General features: G+C 49.4%; 1 protein-coding gene across 1 annotated transcript; it reads left to right on the forward strand.

Moving 5' to 3' along the window:
* Window positions 1-6,922: 6,922 nt before the first annotated feature.
* Window positions 6,923-17,272, forward strand: FMOD (fibromodulin). The gene is made up of 3 exons (XM_055334334.1): window positions 6,923-7,034; window positions 9,721-10,708; window positions 15,428-17,272. The coding sequence occupies exons 2-3, from the start codon at window positions 9,730-9,732 to the stop codon at window positions 15,577-15,579; spliced, it is 1,131 nt and encodes a 376-aa protein (XP_055190309.1). The 5' UTR covers window positions 6,923-7,034; window positions 9,721-9,729; the 3' UTR covers window positions 15,580-17,272.
* The last annotated feature ends 588 nt before the right edge of the window (window positions 17,273-17,860 follow it).

Here is a 17,860-nt window from a genome sequence, read left to right on the forward strand (position 1 = left end):
GGGTGTGATCCCAGGATCCAAAATTGAGTCCCACATCGGGCTCCCTAGGAGGAGCCTGCTTCTCCCTCTGCCTGTGTCTCTGCCTCTCTCTGTGTCTCTCATGAATAAATAAAATATTTTTTAAAGGGGATCCCTGGGTGGCGCAGCGGTTTGGCGCCTGCCTTTGGCCCAGGGCGTGATCCTGGAGACCCGGGATCGAATCCCACGTCAGGCTCCCGGTGCATGGAGCCTGCTTCTCCCTCTGCCTGTGTCTCTGCCTCTCTCTCTCTCTCTGTGACTATCGTAAATAAATAAATAAAAAACCTTTAAAAAAAATAAAAAAAAAAATCTTTTTTAAAGATTAAAAAAAAAAAAGACCAAGCCTTCTACCTCGGGGTCCTCTTCCCACTTCCCTCCTCCCCCCTGCCGTTGCCCTCCCTTCTTCCCTCCTGTGGAGGCAAGATGGTGTGGCTGCCAGCTGTCAATTCAATGTGACTTAGCAAACCTTACCAAATATCCACAATGTCTTAGGCGTGGGTGTGGGGTTGTGAGGGAGCTGTTCCTTCAGCAATGTCAGTATATGCCAGGACCAAAGTCAAAGAAAACTAGGCAAGAATACAGAAAAAGGAAGAAAGAATAAAAGAAGACCTCATTCACTTCCATTTCCAGTGGGCTTGGTTTTCTCATGGAAACCTGGTTCTGGAATAGAACAGACAGGGTAAAGAGGGCCTGTTTCAGAAGACGATGTGACATCCCAGACTCCAGGGCAGAGACCTCAGAAACAGATCTCCCAGAGCTGGGGCATTCCAAGAAGGCTTTTATTTATTTTTTTTTTAAGATTTTATTATTCATGAGAGACACAGAGAGGCAGTTAGCCCAAAGAAGTCAGACTTCGCTTCCCAGTTGACTTGACCTACTCATTGATTCGCTCGCCTAGGCAACCTTTCCTTCACACTGTACACTGATGCTAGGCTGATGCTAAAATCCCAGTTCACCTCTTTATACCTCAGCTTACCGTACATGTTAAATGGAAATAATTGCAATTGTGTTTCAGGGTTTTACAAAGATTAAATGTTGTATGTAGAAGACCTAGTCTAGAGCTTTCAAAAATATCGGTTCCCTTCATCTTCCTTTTTCTGGTTCTCCAGAAAGAAGGCACACTCTTCTAATCCTGCCCCCTACACCCCGGTCCTCCCCTCAAAGCCCAACACATGACTCCTTGAAGATGCTGTTTTGTTGAAGAGGATGAAAAAGGGCGCTGGAGGAAGAGAGGGTCAGGTCCAAAGAAACATCACAGGTCAGACAGAAATGCTTCAGGGGACGAAGTTGGAGACTAGGCTGCCCTGTGAGGCTGACTACAGGCAGGGAGGTGGGGGGGGGCATAAACTTTCCCCCAAGGGTGCATTACTTAACATGGCTGGGGATCTCAGAAGTGGGAGTTAGAGAAGGGAGAGAATCTTTCTGTGTCTTGATTGAAGATCAAAACAATTTCTATTCTTACAAATTCCCTTAGAAATATAGCCCCATGGGGATGAGAAAAGGAATTCAGCTCTTTGCAAAGCTTAACCAAGCAGCCTGGCTGGGAGCCATTTGGCAGTTTCTCCAAAAGGAAAAGTGGTGAAGAAGCAACAGTGCCACCTCTTCATGCTCCAGCAACAGATGGAGGGAGCTGGTCTGTCAGTTCCCGCCCCGGGGGGGAATTCAACAGCTGGGGTGTATCCCTCCATCCCATGAGATGCGAGATGTGAAGATGCACAAGCAATGTGTAGGGGCAGCTCCCCCAGCTGTCCTTCCAGTGACCAGGAAAGTCGCCAGCCAAGGTGAATGGCTGCTCAGTCTGTGAATGCCCGGGTCCAGAGAGCCTCTGGAGAAGCATGGTGTATCTAGGGCACCGTTTTTACCCAAGGAGTTTTCATGGGGAGGAGGAGGACTGCTATGGAAATAAACATGGGTGTTTTATGGGACAAAATGCAAAAATCGCATGACTTTTTAACATCAAATGTGAGGTTTGATCCTGACGTTGTCCATGCCTCCTCCCCAAGAGTGTTCTACACTGACCTTGCAGGCACCTCTCTAGTTATTCCATGGTGGGGTGGGGGAGGGGAGTGAAAATTCTAGGCACTGAAAGTTCCACTTCTATCCTTGGTTAGCTTCTCTCTGATTGGTTTGTTACCAAAGTAGATTTACTACTATTCAGTAAAATCCAACTTTCGTTCATTCAACCAATGTTTAGAAAGGGCCTAATAAGTGTCAGGCACTTGGCCAAGCGTTATGCCAACTAATGACATTGCCCTCTCTCCCAAAGAATTTGCAATTTACTAAAATAAACAACAGAGGCTGCCATTTATTGAAGGGCCACCACATGCAGGCTCCCTACCAGGCACCTCTATTTTTTTAATCTCATTTAGTCCTTCCAAGATTTCATGAAGTTAGGTTTATTGTCTCCATTTTACAAATGAAGTCTTATTGATGCTTAAGCAATTAGCCCGATGTCATGGGGACAAGAAGTGGTAGAGCTAGAATCCGAATGGATATGTATATGTTCCAAATCGATGCTTTTTCTTTTACACTGGAGATTGTATATGCATAGTAGTCAGGAATTCAGACTCTAGAAGCAGATAGACAAGTTTAAAATCCCAGCTCTGCCGCTTAATTACTAGGCAGTCTTATACAAATGTATCAGCCTTTCTAAGATTCTGTTTCCTCATTTGTAAAAGTAAGATATGATAATACTTATTTGATAGGGTTGTAGTGAGAATCTCAGAAATGTAGCTGGTATTTTAGAGTTAATATCTAGTCCTGGTCATACCTAGAGCCAGGTAAGCATAGCCAGTGCCAGAATCCCGGGAACTGGTCCATCGTATATGATTCTCTCCCCCAGCACAGTCTCAGGAACATCATTAGTTCTTGGCTCATTTGTAAAACAACGAAGGATGAGTGGCCTTCAGACTTCAGATTTCAGGTTACCTCCTTTGCCTCCTCCCTCATGTAGGTGTCTCTCCCTAAACCAACCCTGATCTCCTAATTCAAGGACATTCATACTTTCTAGAAGGTGATCTGGAATCCATCAGGTCATCATCAGGTTAATAATACCAAGCATGTAGTAAATACACAGTCAAAATAAGACATGTTATCCTTTAAAAGAAGAAAATTGTTGTCTTGTTTTCTTTTTAAGGAGCTTATTAAAAGAAAATTCTGAAGCCCTCAATGCATTTTCCAGAACTCCAAAATTGAGGTCTTCCTCCTATTGATTGATTGCATTTGAAAGAAAACAAATCTTTTCCCCAGCTCCAATATCTTTGTCTTGTCCTTCTGGAAAGAAGAGACTCTCCATGGTGAGTTCTAATGACCCTTCAATGCCAAGGGAATAAGGAGAAGCATCTCCCTTGGAAACTTTGGGACACTACTATTGGGTGCCAGGGTAGCCCAAACTTTCCATCAAAGCATCAGACTAGTAAATAATCCCTCACTGGCATCAGGAGTTTTCATGATGGGCCAGGAATAGAGCCTGGATTTTATTCACCATGATCATCTTTCTACTGACCTCTTTATATTCAATTTACTAATCCTGTTTGGGTGGATTTCCACTCTTTTTTTTTTAAGATTTTATTTATTCATGACAGACACAGAGAGAGAGACAGAGAGACAGAGACAGAGAGGCAGAGGGAGAAGCCGACTCCATGCACGGAGCCCAATATGGGACTCGATCCCGGGTCTCCAGGATCACAATCCGGGCCGAAGGTGGCGCTAAACCTCTGGGCCACCGGGGCTACCCCTGGATTTCCACTCTTATCGCCACCATCCCCTGGTTGTTTAGGAGGCTGTGTTATAAAAATCAGGGGTATTGGGTCCTAAGGGAGAGAAAGAGGAAGGGGTTGCTGACCACCAAAGCGTCACTGTGTCTTTGAATTCCAGTAGGAATTTGAGTCAGAACACATCTCATCCCTTCCAGACAGGGTGGGTCCAACATCAGAGACAATCAGCTTTGCCTAGTGGTTGTGGTTTAACCTGTACTTTTTGGGGTGGGGAGGAAATACCAGTGGCTTGCACCCCTGGAAAGTCAAATAGGCTTGAAGGCCAAATGGTTTTCCTGGCCTTGTTGGTACTGGTTATGCCATGGGGCTTTGGGTACTGAAGACAGGCTGACTCTGTAGGGAGCCCAAAATACCATTCATTCCAGAATACTTTACTGATTACCTACTAAGCACAAAGCATTGGATGCCCAGCTGGGGATAGGGGTTACATAAATGAATAACAGAGCGTCTCTTTTTAGTTTGCTTGTAGTCTGGTGACTGGGCAGTGCTGGCCTGACACCTCCCGAAAAGCACCCGTGTCCCAAATGAACCCCTTTCACATGTGGACTCCCTCAGCAATCTGGAGAACATCAGTATCCCCTACTTGGTTTTCCATATTTCAGCCAAGCTCTGAGGGCCTGGATCCAGGACCCAGACAAACAGAGCAGTAGTAGTCAAAATGGAGATTAGAGCCCATAGACGGTGGGATCTTTGAACAGTGGGTCATCCCCTGGAAGTTGCCCCCTGGCCTGGTCCCAGTCATCCCTTCTTTATTCCTCCCAAGCCTACCTTGAAACAGGATAGATAATTAAAGATGTGGTACAATCTCTGCTTTAGAAATGATCAACAAAACACATGGAGATACTGCCTTTTGGGGTGGAGCTGCTTTGGGAAGGATCCCAGTCAATGGTTGGTCCTCAGCCTCCCCTGACTTTCACTGTTAGTAAATTCAGTATAATTCAGCATGTTGCAATTTATATATATATATATATATATATATATATATATACATCTGCACCCAATGGGCGGATGTGCCTGGCTATCTAGGCCCATCTAAGAAGTGTGTCTTGGGCCCTATTGCCAAAACCAGGGTCTTCCTTTGAAAAGTGACTGCTTTCTGGACTCAAAATGATGAGAAGGTTATCTGTGCGTTATTGACAACCATCTTCACATTGAGACCACTCTGTCTCATTCATGGAATCAGAGTGTGCTGCAAAGGCTTCTGCTTTATTTTGAGCAGGCATTATACTGGAACCTTCTTTGCATCCCTAATACTTAAGATCATGCCAGGCACAAAGTAGATGCTCACATTTATTAAACTGAAATAAAATATGTCTGGGCTTGGAAAGAGAAGTCCTGTATCTCAGCTCCCTCTCACTGTTACCATGCCCTGTCCCCAGATTCCTGCAGATTGGGCCACTTTAATTAGTTGGGCTCAGTATGAATTGAATCCAAGTGCATTATCAGGATAGTCATCGCTCTCTCCACTCCATCAATCCTCTGGTCTTCTGTTGTGGGAAAGTCTTTGGAGTTACGCAGCTCAAGATTCAAATTCTTGTTTTAGGGGATACCTGGGTGGCTTAGCAGTTTAGCGCCTGCCTTCTGCCCAGGGTGTGATCCTGGAGTCCTGGCATTGAGTCCCACATCAGGGTCCCTGCATGGAGCCTGCTTCTCCCTCTGCCTGTGTCTCTGCCTCTCTCTCTCTCTCTCTCTCTCTCTCTCTCTCTTTCTCTGTGTCTCTCATGAATAAATAAATAAAATCTTAACAACAACAACAAACCCTAAAAACCAAAACCAAAAAACCAAATCCTTGTTTTACCACTTTCTGGCTAGTCACACCATATCTTTGTGCCTCTATTTTTAATGCAAAGTACCTACTGTGGCCATTAAATGAGATAACATAAGTTAAACCACTTAGTTTATAGCAAGTGGTCAGCAAATACCCATTCATTATGTTTAATCTTTTAAAAGACTCTTCAGAAGTCCTGAGAAGAATGGGTTTCTAACAAGGACCTTTCTGATGGCCTACACAGTTCAGAACTTTTGGAGCAACCAAAAGTTGCATCTGCCTTCACACCTCTAAATTCTTCAGATTCAAATCTGAGCCTTTCTCAGTTGTTTTGTTTTGTTTTTTTAAAATAAGGAGTGTTTCAAACTTGAACCTTTGTGCCCTGTTGGCATTCTCACCTACTATGGAAAATAGTATGGTGGTTTAAAAAATTAAACATAGAATTACTATATGATCCAGCAATTCCACTTTTGAGCATATATCCAAAACAATTAAAAGCAGGGTCTCAAAACGATATTTGTACACTCATGTTCATAGCGGTGTTATTTACGACAGCCAAGAGGTGAAAACAACCCAAATGTCCATCAGCGGATGAACAGATAAACAAAATGTGGTCTACACATACAATAGAATGTGCTGCACGCTACAACGGATGGATTTGAAGAACATTATGTTAAGTACCAGTCACAAAAAAGACAAATACTATACAACTCCACTTATGCGGGGTTTCTAGAGGAGTCAAATTAATAGAGACAATAGAATGGTTGCCAGGGGATTATATGAAAGTGTGTGGTGGTAGTGCATAATAGGTGATCACAAATGTGAGCTCCCCTTCCTTTCCATTAATTCCAGTGGAGGAAAGAAACCCTGCCCAGATGAGTCTACACCAATAAGGGATGCAACCACAGCCAGAGCCAGCTGTCCTGTGTCATGCCCTCTCATGCAGTAACCACTGGCATGGAGGGGGAGCCAAAAAGGCCAGAGTAGTCCTGGGTCTCTGGGGAGGATGCAGGGGGTTGCTGAAAGAATTAAGATGGCTCTTCCCAAATCCTGGGCCTCCCCAGCCCTGCATCTGCCTTTGTGGGTTAAATGAGAAATCCAGGCACTTGGTAAGAAGCTGTGCAAATACCTTCTAGGATGCCACTAACCCATTCAGCAGAAAGACACTCAGAGCTGCCAATGCTTTAGGGAAGATCAGTGAGTGGAAAGAAGGTGGTTTTTCTAAGTCAGGACTGAAGGATTTTGCCTGGTGGAGTGTGAGCTCCGCCCCTGCAGCAGAGCCGAAAAAGCCTCCTCGGTCCCTCTCTTCACAATATTTGATCAGGAATTTGGGGGCGGGACCCTGGCCTGGCACAGACCCGCACACTCTCAGTAGACACTCTGTCTCTGTCTCTCTCTCTCTCTCACACGTTCTCCAACCCAAGGAGGCCAGACAGAGGGACGTGGTCACTCTCTGAAAGGTTCAACTGGAGGTAAGTTTAGTCATTTTACTTAAGTTTTTGTCCCTTGTAGTTCCATAACGGGAGAAAAAGAAAGAGCTCGAGCATGGGGAAAGGGGCTGGCAGCGGGGGAGTCATTCCTCATGCTCCCATCTGGGCCATGACGCCAGGATACTGCAGACAGGCATGGGGGAGGAGGGAATGTGTTAGCCCTGTCCTACAGTTCCTTTCTGGTTGTTGTGGGAAGGGGGGACCTCCACTTCTCAGGCATGAGAGAGGGAAGGACCAGGTATCTAGAGAAGCCAGCTCGGTTCTGCTAATATTCATAATCCCACCACCCCAGCCCTGCAGTGTGTCCAGTAGGCAGACTATGGTATCTGAGTGCTGTTATAGGGGAAGGATGGGGGGGGGGCAGTGAGAGAGAGAGAGAGAGTGTGTGTGTGTGCTGGGATGAAAGGGAGAGAATAAAGAGAAATGTTGAGAATCAACCACATTCAGGGAGCCATGAAGGAGGGTCCAGCCCAGCTGAGAGGATGACTTCTGGTCTGATGTCCTCGACTGTGGTAAGATGCAAAGATCATTCTCCAGAGTGGGGGAATGAGAGAACAGCATTAAATCCTGAGTCAGCTCCCTAAGACTCATGGAGACCAGGAAGGTCTCTACTATTAGGGTGGGCAGGAGGGATTTAAAAGTATACAACCCTGGAGCAACACTGCTAAGAGACAGAGGGGAAAAGAGGCAGAAGCTCCCCACCCAGCTCTCTTAGCAGCCATGGCTCCTAAGGAGAGGCCAAAGTGGGTAGGATGCACAGCCCCTGGAAAGCTAGATCTTGAAGAGGAGGGTGGATCTCGTCTGCCAAGATGCTCAGTCTGGAAGGAAAAATGGAGACAGAGGCTCACTGTGCCAGCCTCCAGACAGCTACCTTGGCCCTGCAGCAGCCTAAGGCTGTTCATGGAAAAATGCGCTGTTGGCAGTGGGCTGCTCCATCTATCTTTCCTCCTGGCCAGAGCCAGGGCCCAGCCAGGGTGCCCAGGCAGTGGGCAGTTGGGTTGGCTTCTCAGAAACACTGTGGGCTCTTTGTCCGAGGCCTGAGGCTGCTTGAGGATGAGCCAGGTGGCTCTCCTCTGCAGCTCAGAGGCTAATGGAATGAAGGAGGCCTATGGGCATCACTTTTAGGAAATAGAGAGGTCTGGGGCCTGGGAGGAACGGTTGCAGAAGGTGACTAGATTGAGTGACACAGTCAGGGTCTTTCCCATCAGTTCATTGGATTTGATGCTGACTTTTAGATTTCTTTCTTCTGTCTCCAGTTGCCAACTTGAGGAGGCCTAATAGCAGTGTGAGGGATATATGTGACCCTTCCAGGACCAAGAAAGGTTCTAAAGTTCCTGCCCAAGGGTGAATCTCTTACCTCTGGAAGGTTCCCATTGCTTACAAGGGCTATCTAGTGCATTGGCTATAGGTATTCAGAGTAGGGTGACCAGTAGGGTCCCTCATCTTCCATATCTTCAGTTTCCCTCCCAGAATCCACCAAACCCACATTTCTCTCCAAGCCTGCCCTGTTCTCATCTCACTAGCATACAAGCTCAAGGCAACAGGTTGCCTGGCACTGGTGGGGAGAGGGGGGTAGTCATGGGGGCTGGTAACCCAGATGTCATCATAGATAGCTCAGAATGAGAGATGCCAGAAGCCCATTCCAAAGCCACATTCTCTTATATATACACAACTTTCTTCAATCCCTATTCCATTTTTCAGCATTCTTCATTCATTTCTCTGGGCTCCACATGGCTCTAGCATAATGTCTATGGTGGAGCATGAGGGGAGCTAACACACTTTAGTAGATACTATACAAGAGATCCCGAGTGCATGGACTCAGATTCCACACACTCAGAACCCATCCTAGAAGACCAGTGTCATACCTGGTGCCAGTGTCCCCAATCTGGAGAGGACTGTAGCTATGACATGAAGACCCTGTGCCAGCCAGGTTGCATGCATAGTCACAAACTGCCAATCAGAGAGTTTTCTCACCCAGCAGACTGCTATGGACACTGGCACTTTGAAAGGTCACCCAAGCCTTGTGGGGACTGCAGTCAGCCCACACCCCTCCCCAGAAACCAGAAACCCCCAGCTTGCCCAAGAGACCAAAAGATCTTCTAGGTATAGTTCAGATCCTCCCCCTTTGAGGTCTCAAAATGCTTCTGGAGGTTTCCCACACACATGGAGAGAACCAGAGAGCTTTTTCCTTGGACTCTCGGAAAATATTATATCCCTGGGGAGTTCAAACTGAATGTGAATTCAGGCCTGAAGAGCACCCACCACCGCCACGGGCATGATTGTGGTGGGCTCACCAGGTCCCCCCACAGAACCTTCAGGTTGCTAGAGGCTCCTAAGGACCTGTCTCTTGAAAGAAATGCAGTGCCCCCCATTCAAATTCCTTCTAGTCTGGAAGGCTCTGTTTCTGTGACTCTATGAGCAAGGTAGAATGCACCTGCCTCTCCCAGGTAGCCACAGTCCAGCCGGATGAAGTGAGCTGAGCCGGTGCTGGGGGAAGGGGAAGGCCTGCAGGAAGTGAGAGCAGGGTCGCCCCGCCCCCCAGGGGCTTACTGCAGATGTTACAGCTGATTGCTCACAGCCCAAGGCTGGCCTCCCCTTCTCCCTGCCTCCCTGCCTCCCTACTGTCTCACTCATGCCTGCTTGCTCTGTTCTCTCTCCCTTCTTGCAGAGAGACAAAATGCAGTGGGCCTCCCTCCTGCTGCTGGCCGGGCTCTGCACCCTGTCCTGGGCCCAGTATGATGAAGACCCCCTTTGGTGGTTCCACTACCTCCGCAGCCAGCAGTCCTCCTATTATGATCCCTATGACCCTTACCCCTATGAGCCCTATGAGCCTTACCCCTACGGGGTGGAGGAAGGCCCTGCCTATGCCTATGGCTCTCCACCCCCGCCAGAGCCCCGAGATTGCCCCCAGGAATGCGACTGTCCACCCAACTTCCCCACAGCCATGTACTGTGACAACCGCAACCTCAAGTATCTGCCCTTCGTCCCTTCCCGCATGAAGTACGTCTACTTCCAGAACAACCAGATCTCGTCTATCCAGGAAGGTGTCTTCGACAATGCCACAGGGCTGCTCTGGATTGCTCTCCACGGCAACCAGATCACCAGTGATAAGGTGGGCAGGAAGATCTTCTCCAAGCTGAGGCACCTGGAGAGGCTATACCTAGACCACAACAACCTGACCCGGATGCCTGGCCCGCTGCCGCGATCGCTGAAGGAGCTCCATCTCGACCACAACCAGATCTCGAGGGTCCCCAACAATGCTCTAGAGGGTCTGGAGAACCTCACAGCATTGTACCTCCAACACAATGAGATCCAGGAGGTGGGCAGTGCAATGAGGGGCCTCCGGTCCCTGATCTTGCTGGATCTGAGTTACAACCACCTGCGGAAGGTGCCTGATGGACTGCCCTCGGCCCTGGAGCAGCTGTACTTGGAGCACAACAATGTCTACTCGGTCCCTGACAGCTACTTCCGGGGGTCGCCCAAGCTGCTGTATGTGCGGCTGTCCCACAACAGTCTCACCAACAATGGCCTGGCCTCTAACACCTTCAACTCCAGCAGTCTCCTGGAGCTTGACCTCTCCTATAACCAGCTGCAGAAGATCCCCCCAGTCAACACCAACTTGGAGAATCTCTACCTCCAAGGCAATAGGATCAATGGTGAGACACTGACAAAGGGGAGTGGGGAGTAGCTGTCAGTTTCATTGGAAAAAAAAAAAAACTATTCTGAGTGCTAGCAGCAATACAAAAGCCATAGACATAGGGAACCAAAGAGCACTGATGAAGCAATCTGCAACCCAAGCTCTCCCCCTGTACAAGAGGTACTAAGTGGCACGTCCCTAGACCAAACAGCAGTGCTGGGAAAATTCAGTAGGGGTTGGGGCGGCCTGGAAGAAGTCATTCCAGAAGAGGTAAGCCTTGAGAGATAAGTGAGTGCGGGCCAAAGGAAAGGGAAAGGGACAAAGCCATTCTAGGGAGTGGAAGTGCCACACAGGAACCAGTCACTGAATAGGTCACCTGTAGGAGACAGCCCCTGTCCCTGTGTGTCTGAGTTGCTCATATGTTGAGGAGCAACAAGAGGGAAGTGTGCAGAGGTTTGGATGAGAGCAGTTCATGGAGAGGGGGATTTAGGACTTCTAGGGTCCATCTTGGGAGGAAGGTGGGCTGTGAAGAAACCAAAGCATTTGTACTACTGATCCAGACGAGGATGAGCTCTCTGCTTCCACATGTGCTTTACGCCTGCCTCCACAGCCCATCTTGTTTTTGGCTGTTTATTTTTTGAACATAACAACTGTTGGATAAGAACATGCGACCTCTGTGAGCTGAATGAGGTACTTGTTCTGGTCAGTTCTCCCTGGAGTACAAGGAACCCCTGGTGGGGGAATAGAGGTTCCCCTAGGGTCACAGGGGCCCGATCACCACAAGCTCCAGGGTGGGAGTGGGGGTAAGAATGCTCAAGGACACAGGCCTCTTGTTTTCCAAGCACTTCCCAGTAAATGCCTACAGGAAGCCAAAGGGCTACCTCTCTGCCTCTTACGACCAAAATATTCATTTCAGATAGAATTATCTAGTTGCTCTTCAGGATCCGTGTCAGGATCTCAGGTTCAGAAAGTGCTTACATTATCCCAGGGCCTCTGATGTTGGAATCCCAGCTCATAGGTCCTGAGGCTTCCTCCAGTCAGCAAAGTACCCCCTTCCTTGGGAAAGGACTCACTACCCACCACTGGCAAAGGGCTTTGTTTTTTGTTGTTGTTGTTGTTGTTTTAATTTTTTTATTTATTTATGATAGTCACACACAGAGAGAGAGAGAGGCAGAGACACAGGCTGAGGGAGAAGCAGGCTCCATGCACCGGGAGCCCCACGTGGGATTCAATCCCGGGTCTCCAGGATCGGGCCCTGGGCCAAAGGCAGGCGCTAAACCGCTGCGCCACCCAGGGATCCCTGGCAAAGGGCTTTTAAGCAGAGCCTGCTGTGAGCAAACCAGCCATCAAAGCCCAGATAGGGACTGAGCTTCCATCCCCTCTCTCTGTCCTTTCGCTCCCCACGCTCAGGGAACAGATTAGTCATTTGGCAACATGCTAATGGGCTGGATAGCCCTGTGAGTGAAGGAGGCACCCAGGCCCAGAGGTCGACAGCAGGGCAGGCGAGGTGAGGAGCTATCTGGTCCTCTGCTTTGAAGCCCAAGACACCATCATGGGCACACGACTGTTTAATCTGTAAAGTGTCTCTCTTTGGGGGAGGGAGGATTCTGCTTTTCCTGAGTAGGCCAGCTCTCTGAGACGTCTCTGAGATGTCGCATGCTACAAAAGGTTTGACATTTACTCGTGGCTGTCCATCATCCCACCCAGAAGTCACTTGCCACCCCACTCTGAATCCAGAAGGACTGCCACATCAGAAATGTCATATTATGTGTCATGTTTGACCCTGAAAATGTGACAGCAAAGAGCAGCTGCCAAGGGAGAGAACCCATTAGTTATTGCCTGATTATATGTAGTCTGAGAAAGTTGGGGTGGGAAGGGCTCCATCACGGCACCCTGTCACCCTCTGCCTTCCGCAGAGCACATCTGCCATTCAGATACAAGCTGCTCCACCCATTCCCAAAGCTCTGTGGAAGATCAAACCACTTCAGTTAAGTGGACCAAGGTCTGATGAGAAAACTCTCCATTAAGTCAAACAACTTAAAAATGTTCAGCGTCTCCCTCAAATCCCTTCTTGTATCATTTAAGCCAAATCCCCTGATCTAGTTATCATTTGGCCTCTCTGCCAGTCTTCTTTTGAGGGAAAATAATACCAATTCTTGCATTTAATTTTTCTTAAAGTAGCAAACTAAGACATGTGAGGTGCTTGGTCTAGGGCTGGGCACATAACTGAAAAGCAGTAGACGGTAGCAGTTACCAGCGTCTTCCTCTCGTTGCCACTTGGAAGTTGACAGGCATAGTTTCCTTTTGTTTTACTCTTTGCATTGCGGAGATGGAGACACTGAAAGGGAGCAGTCATCTCTCCAGGTACCGACCTGCGTGGGTAGAACCCTGAATACAAGCCTTCAACATGTGAGGACCTGGCACCAGGTGTTTCTGGCTGAGAACATGAGGAATACCTCTCTGATTCAGACCATCAGCAGGAAGGACAGTGCCCTGAGTTTGACCCCCCTCTCCCAGGGCATCCTCCCAGTCAGTTGCAGGGAGGGGGGTGGGGGTGGGTGGGACCCAAGTAAATCTGGGGGAGGAGCTACATGGAGGACGGAAACTAAAGGGTGTGCTGGGGAATAAAGCCCTCCCTCCCCCTTCCCTCTTCCATTAGGATCTCCCTCAGATTTTCCAGCCTGGCAGCAGCAAGGGAAGACAGCTCAGAATGTTATTCATTCAAGGGAGCAGGGTGGGTACCCCAGGAGGAATTTGGAAAGACTTATGTCAGTATTTAATCTGGCCTGGAAAATGTCCTCCAGAGTCTCCAAGCAGAAGCCCTGTCCTTTCCCTGAGCTTGGGGGAGACAAACTGGGGGCACCGTGCATCTGCTCTGTGGATAGACTCCACGGCCTTGGTGTGTCTGGCAGTCCTTAGGTATTCCCTGTATTTATAAAAGTGTGCAGGGATCCAGGATTTTAGCAGATGCTCTGAGAGCCCGAGGCTGGGGTAGAGAATCAATCTGGTACAGTCCCCAGTAGATTTGGAAGTGATCTCTAAGCCGAACTACCTGACTTCTCCCCAGCCCATTCCACTCTATCCTTCTCTGTGGCCACCCCAGGTGCACCCCCAGCCTAAGCTCTGCGCCCAATCTGACCATTCAGAGTCCACTTAATCTACTTCCTGGGACCAGAAAGGAGACGTCCAAAAGTGTCCACAAGATCTCCACCACCCCCACCACACCCCACCCCTGTCCCCACGTGTCTCCCTTCCTACCCTTCCCACCCTGCAACTGAATGCTGTCCACGGAAGGGCATTTCCCAGCCTCTCCCCTCTCCCCAGCCCTGTGTCTTATTATTCTTCAGGGCTGGACTTTGTGTCTCTGTTGCAGCACAAGTTAATGGGTTGCAGCCTTGCCGCATTTCCTCTTGGTCAGATCTTGGGAGAGACTGAAAACAAGTGTTAGTGCTATGGCAAAGCACTTTCCTGGCCAGCCTATTTAAGCTCCCCACACTGTCTTCCTCGCGAACTTCCCTTTCACACCCGTAACCACAACCTCATTGAGGCCAGCCATAGTGCTCCCAGGAAAAGAGTCAGAAAACCTTCCTCCTCCAGCTCCTCCCGCTCCTCCTGCTCCTCTTAGTCCTCCCGACCACCCAGGTAGGCTGAGGAATGCCTCCGGTGGAACCAAATGCAAGCTCTGGGTCTGCCCAATGTAGTGACAGCCCTCAAAGTGTATCCCACCAAGACCCAACAGGTGACTTCACCTGGAGCCCCCCCCCCCTCGGGCAGAGGCCAGTTTTCTGGCGGCCCTCAGGCACCCCTTCGTGGTGACTTGCGGCATCCCTGCTGCAGTTTTAGCTGAATTCTTGGTTTGTTCCCTTCAAGTTCCTAACCAGTAGACCCGAGACAGAAGTGGTTGATATGTCCAAGAGGACAACCAGAGGGAAAAGAGAAGGATTTATGTTAAACCCCAAAAGAACTATTTTGTTCATTAAGATCATGTGTTTTGGGGAGAGGGGGAGAACAGCTTCAAAAAATCTTTTGAGATTTAAAAAAGAAGAGGAGGAGTCAGGTAAGCCATCTCACATTAAATATAGGAGGCAAGGGAACTATCTGTTTGACTGTTGAGGTCCACAGCAGCTCTTTTCCAGCTTCTCGGATCTTTGGGCCTTGCTCATTCCTTCGGCAGTACTGAGAATGGAGACATGCACCCCCTCAAAGCTCCTGCACCCAGAGGTACTTGTCTCCCTGCCCAGGCTTTCTCTCTCTCACTTTCTGCCACCCTCTCTATCTGCCAGAGTGTCAGGAGATATTCCAGATCTAAGTCCCTCCACGTCCCCAGGCTTCCTTCTCAGAGAAGTTCAGCAAGCCCTCCTTCTCCAAAGGCCATCAAGTCCTTCGAAGCTGCAACGTTGGTCTCTGACTACCTTCTGCTCCCCACTGCTGCCGGCAGAAGGGAAACCATCGATCGGATCCTGGCTGGAAGGACACTCAAGGACATCCCAGGGTCTGCAGAGCACCGTGCAGATAAAGGCGTGGTGGTTCGGGGGCCGGGGCTGCAGACGCAAGCAGCGATCCCGCTCTGGCCCTGGTGTTACCCCCTCGCGGTGCCGGTGGGCATATGGCCCCACCCAGCCAAGTCCCGCTGCTCCCCCCAGAAGGGTTGAAGCCCCTTCACAGAGGCTGACCTGCCTCCCTGTGGATCCGGGTCTCTGATCCGGGCTTCTGCACCCCTTCCCCCTTGTCCCCACAGAGTTCTCCATCAGCAGCTTCTGCACCGTGGTGGACGTCATGAACTTCTCCAAGCTGCAGGTGCTTCGCCTGGACGGCAACGAGATTAAACGCAGCGCGATGCCGGTGGACGCGCCCCTCTGCCTGCGCCTTGCCAGCCTCATCGAGATCTGAGCGGCCCTTGCATAGGGCACGGGGCCGAGGGCCCCCACGCCCCACTGCATTTGGCTTGATGGTTTGGTTTGGCTTTTGCTGGAAGGTCTGGGACAGATCATGTGACAGAAGTCCACGGGCTCCCTCTGTAGTCTTCTTCCCTGTAGTCAGGGTCAGCTGGGATCAGGGGACAGGCAGCCTTTTACTGAGGGACATGGCTGTGGCTCTCTTTTCAGGACAGACGTGGTGGCAGAGGATGTAATCCCTGGAAATCCCAACCCCAGAAATCTCACTACCCCTAGGTTCTTCCCAATGATCCGGTGTCATGAACTTGACAAGTCCCTTGGGCAACAGCACATAGCGTGCCTTCCCCACAGTCCCTGGCTCTCTCTGTGAGCAGCGCGAGACAGCTCTCCTGCGTGCTGGGCTGGTGGTGCAGTTACTCTGGGCTCCCTCTCAGTGCTCCTCGGAATATATACCTCTTACCCAACTGCCTCCTCCTTACCCTCCTCATCTGCTCAGCCTCGCTCCACAGACTCCTCTTCTGTGCCTTAGGCAGAAGCATGAGAGCCCAAGGCATGTGGGCATGTGTCCCATGGCCTGTGCAAAGAACTCACACTAGTGTCCGGGGGTAGAAGGAACCCAAGAGTCATCTCTACACCCCCCTAACCTCACTCCCTGAAAGCTACCAGGTTGGAAGTCACCAGCGTGATGGCAATATTCAGGGACTGATGAGAGAAGACACAACCAACTTTAGGCTTTGATAAGTGCATAGGGCTGTATTTTAACTGGGCACTGCTTTGAAGGTGGATCAGACTTCTAAACAGGAAAGGCCATATCTTGCTTACATCAGCATCCATAATAGTGGCAAACATCCCTAATCAGCTGAACTGAGGAAGTAGCCCCCAGAGTTCCACCCTTGCCCCAAACACCCTCTGTGTGCCTCCAGCAGCTCTTGACTTTATCCTCCAAGGCACGTGGTTCTCAAAGCATGAGAAAAGTAGTTGGTCCTCTTCTCTTGTCCAAGCAGAAAGGTTTACATCCTGCTGGGAGAAACGGTCTCCAAGCCGCCCTGGGCATGTCTGGCTAGCCCAAAGGGGGATGCTGTGGTTCGGCTGTTATTAATTGATTTGTGCTGAGGCCATAGTTCATAGTGAAAGCTCTGGCTGGAGATGCTTGTTGGGTCTGTGAAGCCTGGACCAGGCAGCCAAATCTGGCCTGTGCTGAGGATGAAACCCTCTGCTTTCACATCTCTGAGCTGCACCCTCATTACTGAAGATGCCTTTTGCTTTATAGCTTTGCTGGAGAGCAATTCATTCTTCCCATGTCTGAAAGGTAATGTTGCCTGGGGCCTAAGCATCCTGCTCCTTTGGGCACCATTGGAATGGAGCCATCTGGGAGGTCAGGGACAGGGTCTGCCTGAGGAGAGCTAGCCCTAGCCTGGCCCCTGCCCAGATGCCATTCCATCACTGATATTTAAGTGAAGGGGAGGACCCCTAGACTATGTTCTTGGCTCCAGACTCTAAAATCCACAAAAGCCAAACCAGCTCATTTCAACAAAGGAGCGCTGATGTGAGGGGCAAGGCTGCCTCTGCTCCAGGCTCTTCAGAAAGCATCTGCATGTGAACACCATCATGCCTCTATAAAGGATCCCTATTACAGGAACAGCATGAGTGGTGGCTAACCTGACCAATAAAGTTATTTTATGATTGCATCTGCAAGAATGGAGTCATTTAAGGCACACACAGAAGGGTTACTTTAAGGGGACCTAATGGGTCACATTGGCCTTGGACTGGACGAACCACCTTTCTCGTCTATTCTGCTTGGGCAGATGTAGCTGGGCGGGGGGTGGGGGGTGGGGGGAGGGTTTTAAAAAAAAAAGGCCCCTGTATGAAATTTCTAGTTAGCAAACTTGGTGTTCTGGAAGTTCTTCCATAAGTCTAGCTTCAATCCCGCTAGTTACACATTTCCTTCCATTTGATCCCCAGGAGAGAAAAAAACAACTGTTTTTTTTTTTTTTTTTTTTTTTTTTCCAGTCATAGTTAACATTTTTCTTCCTCCACCAATCTTGGCTCCTCAAGCCAGGAATTCTGGGGCTGGCGGGTCCTGAGTCTTGTTGCCTTACCTGCTTCTGCCCTCTCCCGGCCACTGTGCAGAACTGAGGGTAGTAGAAGGCGGTGCAGCGCCACTGGGCCAGGACGAGGAAAAGATACAGCCTTCAGCAGAGCGCTCCTTCATTCAATCTCTCCGGAAAGCCTGGAGGTGCCATATGCTTAGCAGATGTCACATGAGTTAGGAGGGC

The sequence above is a fragment of the Nyctereutes procyonoides genome, unplaced genomic scaffold (assembly GCF_905146905.1).
Source record: "Nyctereutes procyonoides isolate TBG_1078 unplaced genomic scaffold, NYPRO_anot_genome, whole genome shotgun sequence".
NCBI lineage: Eukaryota > Metazoa > Chordata > Mammalia > Carnivora > Canidae > Nyctereutes > Nyctereutes procyonoides.